The 14,331-nt window shown below is 44.7% G+C and overlaps 1 protein-coding gene across 1 annotated transcript in view; it reads right to left on the bottom strand.

Annotated features, from left to right (window-relative positions):
* LOC115107488 (nesprin-2-like) overlaps positions 1–14,331 on the bottom strand; it is a 217,424-nt gene that overhangs the window by 124,804 nt on the left and 78,289 nt on the right. Inside the window, exons 49-56 of the mRNA XM_065008488.1 lie at positions 13,781–13,936; positions 12,866–13,095; positions 10,612–12,676; positions 9,670–10,004; positions 8,569–8,713; positions 7,984–8,184; positions 5,746–6,005; positions 1,162–1,312 (exon numbers count right to left, since the gene is read on the bottom strand). Of these exons, the coding sequence (XP_064864560.1) occupies positions 1,162–1,312; positions 5,746–6,005; positions 7,984–8,184; positions 8,569–8,713; positions 9,670–10,004; positions 10,612–12,676; positions 12,866–13,095; positions 13,781–13,936 (3,543 nt within the window). The remainder of the gene's footprint in view (positions 1–1,161; positions 1,313–5,745; positions 6,006–7,983; positions 8,185–8,568; positions 8,714–9,669; positions 10,005–10,611; positions 12,677–12,865; positions 13,096–13,780; positions 13,937–14,331) is intronic.

The following is a 14,331-nucleotide window of genomic DNA, read 5'->3' as shown; positions in this document are numbered from 1 at the left end:
CTGGAGTGGAGAGACACACAGGAGGCCTGGCTCTGGGAGCAGGCACAGGACTCACCAGGCTGGGGAGACATGCAGGAGGCTTAGTTCTGGGCGCAGGCACAGGACTCACCAGGCTGGGGAGACATACAGAAGGCTTTGTCCTTGGCAGAGGCACCGGATACACTGGGCCGTGGAGGCGCACTGGAGGTATCGAGCTTAGAGCCTGCACAACCCGTCCTTATCTTCGCCCTCCAAATGCGGGGCGCTGGCACAGGACGCACTGGGCTGTACAGGCATACCGGAGAAACAGTGTGCAGAGCCGGCGCAGGATATCCTGGGCCGAAGAGACGCCCTGGAGACCAGGCGCGCTGAGCCGGCACCATCCATCCTGGCTGGATGCTCACCCTGGCCCGCAGATGCGGGGAGCTGGGATGTAGCGCATCGGGCTGTGAACGCACACTGGAGACACTGTGCGCTCCACCGCATAACACAGTGCCTGACCAGTACGGCGCTCGCCACGGTAAGCACGGGGAGTTGGCTCAGGTCTCCAACCTGACTCAGCCAAACTCCCCGTGTGCCCCCCCACCCCAAAATTTGTGGGGCTGCCTCTCGGGCTTCCTCGCTAGCCGTATACGTGTCACCAACTCCATTCTCCAGTATCCCTCCTCACACTGCTCAATTGAATCCCAGGCGGGCTCTGGCACTCTCCCTGGGTCACTCGACCACCTCTCTACCTCCTCCCAGGTTGTCTCATACTCCTGGCCACGCTGCTTGGTCCTTTTGTGGTGGGTAGTTCTGTCACGGCCGTCGTTGAAAGATACCAAGACTTTCAACTTATTGCTAACAATGGCTAAAGTTAGCTGAGGTTTGTAGTAGCTGTTACAAGAAAACATAACCATGTTTTATAGTTTCTTCTGGCCCATACAATAAATTACTCTCTCTCTAGCCTCTAAATAAAGAATAGTGTATTTATGGGGCGGCAGGTTAGCCTAGTGGTTAGAGCGTTGGAAGATTGCAAGTTCAAATCCCCGAGCTGACAAGGTACAAATCTGCCGTTCTGCCCCTGAACAGGCAGTTAACCCACTGTTCCTAGGCCGTCATTGAAAATAAGAATTTGTTCTTAACTGACTTGCCTAGTTAAATAAATAACATTTAAAAAAATGTAATCCCCCAGTAGCTCACCTTGAGTTGGCGTGTGCTGGGGTGGGACACCAGAATGGAGAGCAGGGTAGCCACTCGCTGCTCCACCTCTCCGATCTGCTCTTGCAAGCGCTCCCTCTCCTGCTCCTCTGAAAGTGCCGCACTCCGGACCAGCATGCTCTGCTCTCTCAGGCTGTGTGGGCACAATGTCACCCTCACAATGTTAAAGGTAGGCTCAGCAATATGACATCATCATACACTGTCGTAGGGAAAATTTCTAGACTTTACACAATGTGGGGTGGGCATTCTATTTCTGTCAGCGTGAAAATGGAAATGGGGTTTATTTTGTATAGGAGGTTATGACTCTCCTGTGAGGATCCAAAAGATCAGGTTAGGGGAGAGGAATGGAGTTGGGATGGAGTTGGCCAGTCGTATGACAGTCGTAAATACTTTGCAGAAACTCTGCGTTTGGGCTCTGCATGATGGAGGGGAAATAACCTTTTTAGTAGAAGGAGATTCCTCCCGCCATAAATATAACATCCAAAAGTGGATAATGACACAATATTCCTAACACAAATAATGTGGGAAACGGTTGGTGGGGCTTGAAACAATAATCACGTCAAATGAGTCGTTGTTTGCGATACCATTAAGGTCGGAATAATCAAATAACGGTAACTCGACAAATGTATACGTCCCAGTTATCAGATTGACATCTAAATGTTGTAGAACTTATATGATTAAATATGAAACTATTTGTGAGAAGATGAAGTATGATTTTACCCTTCTAAATGAGAGAATAGTTTTTCATGTGAAGTTTTACCCAGTCAGTAACCACGCCACATGAGCACAGACCTTGTGGCAACATGATGGAACCGCCCTCCAAGGAGAAAACTAAAGACCAGCCGAAGTACAGCGTGAACTGGATATGGCAAAATAATTTTCCTTGCTAATGATGGCATCTATTTTGTGAAGTGCAGCAGTCCCTCCTGCAGCAAAGCACCCCCACAACATGATGCTGCCACCCCCATGCTTCATGGATGGGATGGTGTTCTTCAGGTTGCAAGCCTCCCCCTTTTTCCTCCAAACATAACGATGGTCATTGAAGCCAAAAAGGTTTTTTGGTTTCATCAGACCAGAGGACATTTCTCTAAAAAGTATGATCTTTGTCCCCATGTGCAGTTGCAAACTGAAATCAGTTTTTTTTATTGCGGTTTTGGAGCAGTGGCTTCTTCCTTGCTGAGCAGCCTTTCAGGTTATGTCGATATAGGACTCGTTTTACTGTGGATATAGATACTTCTGTACCTATTTCCTCCAGCATCTTCACCAGGTCGTTTGCTGTTGTTCTGGGATTGATTTGTACTTTTCGCAGGAGACAGAACGCGTCTCCTTACTTAGGGATGAACCAGACTTGTGGAGGTCTACAATTTATTTTCTGAGGACTTGGCTGATTTATTTTGATTTTCCCATGATGTCAAGCAAAGAGACACTGAGTTTGAAGGAAGGCCTTGAAATACATCCACAGGTACACCTCCAATTGACTCAAATGATGTCAATTATCCTATCAGAAGCTTCTAAAGCCATGATGACATTTTCTGGAATTTTACAAGCTGTTTAAAAGCACAGTCAACTTAGTGTATGTTAATTTCTAACCCACTGGAATTGTGATACAGTGAATTATAAATTAAATAATCTGTCTGTAAACAATTGTTGAAAATATTACTTGTGTCATGCACAAAGTAGATGTTCTAACCGACTTGCCAAAACTATAATTTGTTAACAAGAAATTTGTGGAGTAGTTGAAAAACAAGTTAAGGACCACAACCTAATTGTATGTAAACTTCCGACTTCAACTGTAGGTATCTCTAGGGTATCTATTCCAAATAAACAGAGTGAAGGTCAAGGACCGCTGAACACGGCGTGGTACACCTCTGGAAGATCCATTCTAACAGACACTCATAGACCAACCTACAACAACTACAAAGGACATGGTAAACTCTGGTGGACAACCAGAGACTTACACTATCAGAGACTGTCTGTCGACTGACTCCACAGACTGATCGGGCGTTTTCAACAGTGCGAGACGACAAAGACATTCAAGCGTAAATATGTGTTGCATTTCTAAATCCAAATGAGCGGTTGTTAGGGTGCTAAATATCGATATTTACGATGAGCGTATTATTCAACTGTATGTACGATAGTTGAATTCCTTTGTCTCTTCTTCTCGCGCTCTTTCTTTCCCCACCCCTATTCATTGTGCACCAAGCGTCATATCGGGTTAGTCCACTAGGGACTTTTCATTGCATTATGTAGTAACCTATCCTGTGTGTGTGTGTTTATGTAATTCTGTGTGATTATTTAGTTAGTTAGTAAATAAATAATTAAGCCAATTTGTGTATCGCTGAGTCATCATGTAGACTAGGGTTCGTGCAGATTTAACGGACTATGCAACGTTCAGAATGAGACTGATGAGGTTAATAAGAATTAATGAATTGACTGTGACTGATGTAAGACAAATTCATATCTTTAGAGTTTAGTCGGAAGATAGTGACTCGTTAAATAACTTTTCCCGTGTTGCTCCAAGATTACTAATGAGTTAATTGTTACATGATTCATTTAATCATCGTAATAAATAAATGTAGTTAATTGATTTGATAAAATAATCAAACACATTAATGATAGCAACGTCACGACGGAGGGCAATGGGAGAGCGTAGATTTTGTTCAGCATAAAAATGTATTGCTAATTTGCTATATGAGACATATTTGATTGAATATACGTTTTTCGTAATGCTTAGGTTGTTATGAATGTACACGCTTGATATCCCTCCAACCTAAAGAAAACCAATGTTACATCAGAGGTGTGCCTGTTATTCACATGCAAATCTGCCATCTAATTGACTAGAATGTTTCCGCTTACTCCCGCCACCTCCAGCCTGCCTTTCGCCTTTACGGACACTGATTCACATTGTTAGAGTGGAGACTCCAATATCTTGTCAGTATATACAACCATTTTAGCTTCACAGACAACATTCCTTTCAGCATGCCCACGGATGAGTTTTGGTAGATTAGAATTTTGTCATTGTAGATTTCAGCAGGAAGTCGCCCCACTGTGTAAGATGATGTCATTAAGCTCAGCATACCTTTAATAACCCCCGACAGTCCCCCCGAAATCGGGCATTAGAATTACTTAAAAATATATTTATGACTGACTGTATTGATTTCCCACCGTTTTATAAGTCAGAAGACAGAAATCCAGACCTTCCTAGGACCACGTAAAGGTCCTTTGTCGAATAAACTTGTATTTCCCTCTCTCTGGTGGTCGGCTGCATCATTACATCAATTTATATCACTTCACTGTGACGTCACGTCAAAGGGGAGGTCCTACGAAAAACATTTATCCAGCTCGACTCCTTCACAGCACAGACATGGCAAAGCAATTGCTGAATAGGATAGGATAAAGTAATCCTTCTCACCCCCCCCCCCCTTAAAAGACTTAGATGCACTATTGTAAAGTGGCTGTTCCACTGGATGTCATAAGGTGAAAGCACCAATTTGTAAGTCGCTCTGGATAAGAGCATCTGCTAAATGACTTAAATGTAAAATGTAAATGTAATTTGTCTCGAGCAGGCGAATCTAAATACTAAATACTTTTATATCTCTAGGATAAAGAATGCGACCAACACTCTTCCTTAAACCTAAAATAGGCAAAGAAGTCATTTTGTGTGGGCAGTCAAACTTTTTTCTTTACGTCAGAGACAGACCCGTATTCCCAGATCGGAAAAATCTAGCCCTTTACATAGCCCTTCCCTTTACATAGCCCTTCCCTTTACATAGCCCTTCACACACTGTTTAAATGGCCCAAACGTTCACAAATTTAACAGATTTTGACTATCACCAATATGTTTGGTAAAGTAAAAGAAGGTGCAATATTATGGGTAGAACTATATATAGGCATATTATAAAGTATAAAAAGGTGATCATTTCTTCATATTTGAATATGTTTTAATATACTTGTATTGTGTACTTCATTTGGGTTGAAAAGTGCCTTTATCTCAGACATAAATAAACAATTCTAGGTGAAAGCTAAAGGTTATAGCTTTCTATGGGGGATGGGGGGGACAACACACACACTACTAAATTAATAAAATATTGCCCTCTTGCTAGATTGATGACTACAGCCATAGCAAAACAGTATAAAATGGCTGTCAGCTCAACTGGTTTAAATATTAATATCAAACTACGTGTATGTGCTTAAATGTTTCCAAGAATCATATTGCCACTCATGGTGTGTAATAGTACATCTACTGTCAACATTTGTCAATAAACAGTGTTAATAAGCAGTGTCAATGTGATTGTTTGCACACCTTTGGCAAAGGCTCCAGGGTTCTTGTGCTGACATGTAATGTTTATGTAAAAAGTAAAAACATTTAAGCTTTTTCTGCATTGTGCTTTTCTGTTCCTGAGGTGTGTGTGCGTGTATGCAAGGATGTGTGCCATGTGAATTGTGTGGGTGAGTTTGGGAAGACAAGAGAGAGAAAGAGAGCGATAGAGAGAAAGTGAGGGAAATGGAAAGGGCACCTAATTTCAGAGTATTTGTCTTTCAAAGATTGTACTGTATCATCCTTACCTCCTAAAGCGCTCCTGCATGTCCCTCAACCGTTGGCAGACTGGGACAGGGCTAGCTGCCTCCTGAGGGCTGGACACACCCAGGAGCTGGGAGAGCCGGAGCTCCAGGGAGGCCAGGATTCGCTGCTCCCGCTCTAGTCCAGCCTGGTGCTGCTCCGTCTGCTCTAACAGAACCATCGGGGCCCCCTGACTGGAGCATACTGCAGTGGGGTCCGACAGCTCACCCTGCAGCTTGTCCAGAGCACTGCTGCATCGAGCCATCTGTGACACACAACCACAAACACATACAGTGCCTTCGAAAAATATTCAGACCCCTTGAATTTTTCCACATTTTGTTACATTACAGCCGTATTCTAAAATTGTTACTTCAACCTACATACAAGACCCCATAAAGACAAAGAAAAAACAGTTATTTAGAATTTTTATAAAATTACATTAAAAATAAAAAATAAAATATCACATTTACATAAATATTCAGGCCCTTTACTCAGTACTTTGTTGAAGCACATTTGGCAGCAATTACAGCCTTGATTGTTCTTGAGTATGACGCTACAAGTTTGGCACACCTGTATTTGGGGAGTTTCTCCCATTCTTCTCTGTAGATCCTCTCAAATTCTGTCAAGTTGGATGGGGAGCGTCGCTGCAGAGCTATTTTCAGGTCTCTCCAGAGATGTTAGATCGGGTTCAAGTCCGGGCTCTGGCTGGGCCCCTCAAGGACATTCAGAGGCTTGTCCCGAAACTACTCCTGCGTTGTCTTGGATGTGTGCTTAGGGTCGTTGTCCTGTTGGAAGTTGAACCTTTGCCCCAGTCGGAGGACCTGAGCGTACTTTGCTCCGTTCATCTTTGCCTCGATCCTGACTAGTCTCCCTGCAGCTGAAAAACCTCACTGCATGATGCTGCCACCACCATGCTTCACTGTAGGGATGGTGCCAGGTTTCCTCCAGACATGACACTTGGCATTCAGGCCAAAGAGTTAAATCTTGGTTTCATCAGACCAGAGAATCTTGTTTCTCATGGTCTGAGAGTCTTTCGGTGCCTTTTGGAAAACTCCAAGTGGGCTGTCAAGGCCACTCCTAGTGGGCTGTCTGGCCACTCTACCATAAAGGCCTGATTGGTGGAGTGCTGCAGAGATGGTGGTCCTTCTGGAAGGTTCTCCCATCTCCATAGAGGTACTCTAGAGCTCTGTCAGAGTGACCATCAGGTTCTTGGTCACCTCCCTGAACAAGGCCCTTCTCCCCCGACTGCTCAGTTTGGCCGGGCAGCCAGCTCTAGGAAGAGTCGTGGCGGTTCCAAACTTATTCCATTTAAGAATGATGGAGGCCACTGTGTTCATTGGAACCTTCAATGCTGCAGAAATGTTTTGGTCCCCTTCCCCAGATCTGCGCCTCGACACAATCCTGTCTCTGCACTCTACGGATAATTCCTTCGACTTCATGGCTTGGTTTTTGCTCTGACATGCATTGTCAACTGAAGGACCTTATATAGACAGGTGTGTACCTTTACAAATCATGTCCAATCAATTTAATTTACCACAGATAGACTCCAACCCAGTTGTAGAAACATCTCAAGGATGATCAATGGAAACAGGATGCACCTGAGCTCAATTCTGAGTCTCATAGAAAAGGGTCTGAATTCTTATGTTAATAAGGTATTTCTGTTTTTCATTTTTAATCAATTTGCAAACATTTCTAAAAACCTGTTTTGCTTTGTCATTATGGGGTATTGTGTGTAGATTGCTGAGGATTTGTATTTATTTAATACATTTTCGAAAAAGGCTGTAACATAACAAAATGTGGAAAAAGTCAAGGGGTCTGAATAATTTCCGAAGACACTGTATATTTACACATGGGCGTACAATACTACTACACATACTTTCGTACAAAAACAAACAAGGTATTTCCAAAGCCCTACACTTTGTGGATCAACAATGTATTATGAATATATCATTTGCTTATACAAAAAACTGTTTTGAGCCATGTGCTGTTATGATGGTAAGAATGATCACCTTTATAATACACGTGTGTATACTTGTATACTAAATATGCTACTCATGCGCCGGGTCTACTAAAAGGCTTCTATTTAATGGAGTGGTCATCCGGGTGAATCATGTCGTGCAGCAAAGAAAGGTGATGGCATCGCCCAAAAATGTATGTATTTATATGTAATATACCATATACTATATTACATTATGACCATTAAAGGAGCAGTTCACTGAAGATAGTTCAGTCACATGACTCACGCTCTTGGTGACGTCCCTCCACTCCGCCCCTCTCTGCTCCAAGCGTGTCCGGAGGAGGCTGATGCCGCACCGCAGTGCCGCCCAGCGCCTCCAGAGGGCACCCTGTGCCCCCTCGGTGCCCACACAGCACCCCCGCAGTGGACACACCACCCTCAGCTCCTCCAGCTTGCCAGCTATAGACAGCACCTCCTCCGACAGGGTCTTCACATGAAGAGATGAATCAATCAAATGTATTGTATACAGAATATATCCCTTTCTTTTACAACATGTGTCACAAAGTGCTTTGTAGTGCAGCAAAGCTGTGGTGTGGCAGAGCAGTGGTGTAGTGGTAACACACATGTAGCTCACTGCCAGATACTGGGGTTAAATCCTCCCCTCTACCTTTTTCCCAGTCTCCACCTCAGTATCCCCTTGATATCTAAACTGTCTAAATGAAGCTTGAATTGCATGCTTTAAAAAAAACAAGTGCTTTACAGTAACCTGGACTGTACACCCGAAACGTAAGCAGGAGAACAGAGGCAAGGAAAAATTCCCTAGTAGGAACAAACTCTGAGAAAAACCACCGACGCACAGCACTTAACACACCTTGGCTCTATCCTGTTGGTCAGCACAGTTGGCGTAGGATGTCACTTCCTGGGTGGCACACTCGGAGAGCCTTGATTCGTTTTTCTTCAGGATATGCCATACCTCCTCATGACACTTCTTGTGGAGGCTTTGTCTGTCTGCACACCTATGGAATAGATACAAAACAAACACGGTAACTGAAAATTGCCTGGTTTTAATGTTGTGTACATTTTCATGTTTTTAAGCAATTGTGAAGCTAAAGGCTCATTTGTACTCTGGATGGACAATTCGGATTTGGTTTGATTCTACTGTACTCTTTTACATGCACATAAATCAACATGTCTGTTTTACATCAATGTAAATGTGCCAGTGTTAGAAGCTAATTTACATACAAAGTTCCCGGATCTGTAACTCTCTAATCTTATTTGATTCAATGCAACATAAAATTCATAGACATGAGCTGCATTCTCATCCAGGCATTAATTTAGTTCTCATCAAACAAGGGTGAACAGAGGGAAAAGTAACAAGGCACTAAAATTCTATTTATTAGACTGCTGAACCTATTTGTCTCGATTACACCAACATTCCATTTCTGCAGAGACTAGAGACATGGGTCTCGGAGTGCTAAACTCTGGTCAACGTGCAGTGTACGAATTATAACTATTCTGTTCCAATCCGCTCAGCACCCGCTCAGCAACCTGCCTAATTTAGTTGATTACCCCTGATATAAGTGGTCCCAGCGCTGTTCAATGTGTAAGTTGATGTTTTCTAAACTGTAATGCTTTGTGTTTTTTTGTTGTAAATGTGTCTGCAACTTTGGGTGCTGCTATTTTGGCCAGGTCTCTCTTGTAAAATAGATTATTCATCTCAATGAGACTAACCTGGTAAATAAATAAATACATCAGTGGCACACAGCATCTCACATTCCCCCAAAAATGTAATGGCTTAAGAAAGGTTGACAATGCATGCCTATTTGGTGACCAATGTTCAGCATCTAATGTTCATCAAGCTTCTTTGTACGATAACATTTAGTGTTAATGTGTTTTTAGAATGTGACCAAAACAGTAAGGACCAAAAGCCATGTGTAACCTTTGGTGAATGAGTGTGTAACCTTTGGCCTACCTCTGCAAGGCCTCTGTCCTGAGCTCAACCTGGGCCTCGAGTGTGGCCCTCTCCACCAAAAGGTGGCTCAGGACCTGGATGTGGAGCTGTTCGCTCTGGGGGAAAGAGAGACAGGCCTGCTGGGGTGCCAGCTCCAGGAGATGGCTGATTTGCGCCTGGAGGCTCTCCCCCAGGGAGGCTTGGGGCTCTTGGGTGTGCCATTGCTCCTCTGTGCAGTCCACAAATTCGCCTGGAGGTGCCAGGAACATGGCCTCGGCTTCGAGGAGGAAGGTTACCACTCCTTGGGCAGCCCAGTGGTAATCCTTCAGGGCTTCCCGAGCATGGGACAAATTCTCCTACAGGACATATACAAGATTATTAAGAATTCAGGCAAGAATTTCATTTGAAGTCTACCACAATACAATACAACATGTGTGGTTGAATCTTATTACACAAACAACATTAAAGTCAGTTCCAATAGAAGTTAAGGAAAATGTTTGAGGGATAAATTGTTGTAATACACCAATTCAGTTAATTGTCTCGTCTGGGCACCGTTCACTCTCTATGGTACAGGGGAGATAGCATTTCAAAAGTGAAACATTGTTTCCATGGCCGGACAGGCAGACAGCAAGGCTTATATTAAACCCCACTGTTAGAGACGAAATAGTACTCTAGAAGCAAGGGGAAATAATGTATGAGTTGAGATGAATTCAAGCAATGACTTGAACAGCAACATGAACATGATGATATTCTTATGGAGGTGCAGTGATAATTCAGATGGAACTGTTAGCAGGCTTGGAACGCTGCTTGTCCAATAAGCATCTAGGATCCAAACAATCCGTTTGATAGTGTTTATCACGTCAACCAACTCAAATTTCATGCATATTTTTTGAAATGTAATACACACCGTAGCTGAAATTGCGAATTATAACAATTGTAATGTAATGAGCCCACTGAACTTACCATATATGCGTGGCACTTCTGCACAATGTCATTCCTCAGGGTGTGCAGCTCCCCACACTGGCTCATCTCCACTTGCTCTCTCTGCCTCAAAGCTTCCAACACCCGCATGACAGACTCTACGTTCCTCCAGATTACCCAGCACCTCCGCAGCGCTATGTTGACGGCCCTCACGTCTGGCTTCACCGGGTCAAATTCCGTCAGCTCCTGCCTGACCTGTTGAAGAAGGTCCATCATGGCAGGAAGCTCAGTGCAGAATTTGAGACCCTCCAGAAGCTTTCCCTCTAGGTTTTTGACGTCGTCAGTGATGGCAATCTCCCAGGAGGCTAGGTTTTCAACAGTTCGCCGGATCCTCTGCCTCTCCGACAGGAGCAACATCCTATCCGATAGGTGCAGGTCTTGGGCGATGGCCTCAAGCTGGTCGGAAGCATCCTGGCACTGGGTCTTCACCAGCGGAAGTTCCACCAGAAGAGCCTGGCAAAGACTGAACCTTTCCCCCACGCTGACTCTCTTGTCTTTGGAGCACTGAGCACGCTCCTTTGCCACCTCCCTGGAGTCTTCCATGTGCTGCCGGTAGGTCAGGTACTTCTCGTGTTCCAGGGCGTGGTGGTGGAGAGTTTTCACCTTCTCCTGCAGTTCGCCAATGGTACGCAAGAGGGCACTTTTCTGGTCCTCTTGGCAGTACTGGAGTTCCTGGATCTGACATTGGTGCTCCAGGAGCATGTGCGTCAAGGGCTCTATGGCAGATAGGGAGTCCTTTGTCACTGGGAACCTCTGCCTCTCCAGGTCGGCCCATATCTGTTGCACGCTCACCTGGACAGCCGCCAGTTCCTCGGCCGAAGAAGTCCGGGTGTGAAGCAGTTCCTCCAACTCCCATTGAGCTGCTTTCTCGTGGGCCACCATTCTGTCCACCTCGGTCCGGAGGCCTGTGAGCCTGTTGACAAGAAAGTGGCTCTCTGCTGGACTCAACCCCGAAGAGACCTCCATGCAGATCTCCAAAAGGGCATCTGTGACAGCCATCTGTCTTTCTGCTTCCTTGATGGCACCCATGTGAAACTGCAGCTTGCTTTCCAGATCTGGGATGGTGTCTTTGGACACATTCTCTACATCTGTGGTGACCTCTCTCTCATGGTGTGCCACTGCTAGCCAGGTGTTCACTTTTGAGATCTGGACCAGCATCTTCTCTCTTTCCTCCAAAACAGCCTCCATTTCCTTCAGAATACGAGCAGAGTTATCTGAGACTGTTTCGTAGAGGTCCTTCAAGGTCTTCATTGATGACAGCACTTTGTCAATTTCCCCCTCATCCGACATCAGTTCTTTCAGGTCCTCAACTTTGTAGTGCACCCTGGAACGCCTTGCCAAAATCTCAGATTGAAGCTTCCTCATGCTGGCAATTTGGAGACGGGCCTCTTCAGGGAAGAGTGCTACATTTTCACCTGCTGAGATGTGGTTTTCCGCCTGCTTGGCCCAGATAATCAAGTCCTGCATTTGCTTAATGATTTTAGCCAAGGAGGGTTTTGCTATAGAGTATGACTGAGCAGAGAGCAACCTCTGAGTGGAGGTAAGTAAGGAGCTCAAGCTCTGAAGAGTACACTCCACATCCTCCTTCTCCTTCTGCCCAAGAGAAAAGTGGGTAAAATCCTCTGATTGCCCAAGCAGGTGTAGGTACTGCTGGTTGAAGGCTTTCAAGTCAGCAGTAATAAAGGTCAGCTCTAAAGCTTTGTGAGTGTCATGCTGCAATTGAGAGGACTGTAAGAGGGTGATGGACTTCTGAAGAGTCTCAAGCTTGCAATGCAGCTGCTCAGCCTTTTGTAGAAGGATAGAGGACTGAGAAGAACCAATTGAGGCATGCCTCAGGCCTCTATTCCCGGTACCCTCCAAAAGCCTCCACTCCTCCTGCAGATCCCCTAGCTGAGCGAGGAGTGCCCCTGACCCCTCGACTTCACTCAGGTGGGCAGACACCTGGCAACACACCTGGAGCAGCTCCCCCATCATGCCCTTCTGCTGTTCAATGTTACATAACAGAGTATGTAGTTTTTCAGCCTGAAGCGCACTGCTTCGGGTGTCCCTGTTAGATCCCCAGGAATAGACAAAGAGTGAATAAGTGTTAGTGCATATCTTGGTCAAATACAAATTTCTGATCAATGATATTCTAAATCAACTGTACACGTTAAAGGAACACAGAGGCCTAAAGATGCATAAATACAATATTATGCACAAGAATAGTAGCCCGGACAATGCAAGTGCGTGGACTCACAATTGTAGCTCATCCATATCGCTTGTCCATCTCTCCAGAATGCTCCGGATGGCCTGAGTCTGCCTGTGGTACTGTGTGACCAGGTGGAGCTGAGCCTCTTTGACCTGAACTGTGGCCGAGGCATCCAACAGGGCTGCACTCCATCGCCCCTCCAGATTTGTTGCGTCCTCTGGGTCACCGACCACATGGTTTATTGCAGCCACCTGCTCAAGCACGTAGCGTCTGCAGTCCTGAAAAAAAGGGGATCACGGGGACACACTCAGTTTGGTATCCAGGGGGCTGGGACCCATAAAAAAATATAATCTGTTAAAAAAATAAGCAATTTTTTACAGTATTGAAATCACAGAGGGAAGACAGGCAGGTGTAAGAAACGGTATGAATGGTTGGAGTGGGGATTGAACCATGACCTTCAGTAAGGAGAGCATGTGTGTGTAGCTGAGGGGGGTTCCACTAGACCATGGGCTCGGCACATAGCATGTGTATTTATCAAACACTCTACACTTACACAAAAGCCAAGAAGGGTGATAATGTACTTGAAAAGTTAGACATAGCTTCCTCTCCTTGTCTCATTATACATTCTTGTTGACATTGATATGAAAGAACTGTAAAGGTTAAATAAATGAGAGGATTGTTGAAATATCATTATAATGTGCCAGTTGGCTAGAGTGACAAAAAACAATACATATGCATACAGGGCAGAAAATGAAATGTCTTCAGTGGAATCCCAAATAAAGCTTTCCTTCTGTAAAAGCATTTAACACAGTGATATCAGTTCGGGGTGTGAAGCCCATTAAATGACAGTTTTGTCCTCTGTTTGTATATATGATGGCCAATCTGACACTTGTAAATGTGTATTTTCAAATGTCTATGTTCTTGAAAGGGAAAATTGTTCATTAAAAAAGAACAGTCTCCCACCTCAGCCTCCGCCAGTTGCCGGGCCATGTTGGCAAGGTTGAGCTGGGCTGGCTGGTAGCGGCATCCTAGAACCCTAAGGACAGTGCGCCCTATTTGGATCTCTGGCTTTCTAGGCGAAGGCTGCAGGTACCAAGCCGCATCCATCCACTGGCCTCCCTTCAACACAACAGCACAGAGTAAATACAGTAATGGGACATGTTCATGGACCAAACAGAAGAAAACAGACTGAAACAGGGAAGGACAATCTTGATTTGTTTAATAAGAAATGCACATGTTCCACTGCAAAACTTTTGAAAGCATTTTCTGCTGCATGTCCTAATGAACACAACCCTGGTGTGTACAACCAGACCTGGGTTGGATGTCAAATACTTGAGCTATACTCAATTCAGTTTACCTGGTACAATGGAAACAATGGAATAATCCCAAAAGTGAAAATACCAAGCTCCAAGTATTTGACACACATATTTGACCCAGGTCTGGTATGGGACGGGTGTGGTGCTGGGGGGACATAATCGTTTGCTGATTCTAAAGCGAGATGTGCCGTTACTGAG

This window comes from Oncorhynchus nerka, linkage group LG24, assembly GCF_034236695.1.
Source record: "Oncorhynchus nerka isolate Pitt River linkage group LG24, Oner_Uvic_2.0, whole genome shotgun sequence".
NCBI classification, from domain to species: Eukaryota; Metazoa; Chordata; class Actinopteri; order Salmoniformes; family Salmonidae; genus Oncorhynchus; species Oncorhynchus nerka.
This window is presented reverse-complemented; position numbering and strand designations above follow the sequence as displayed.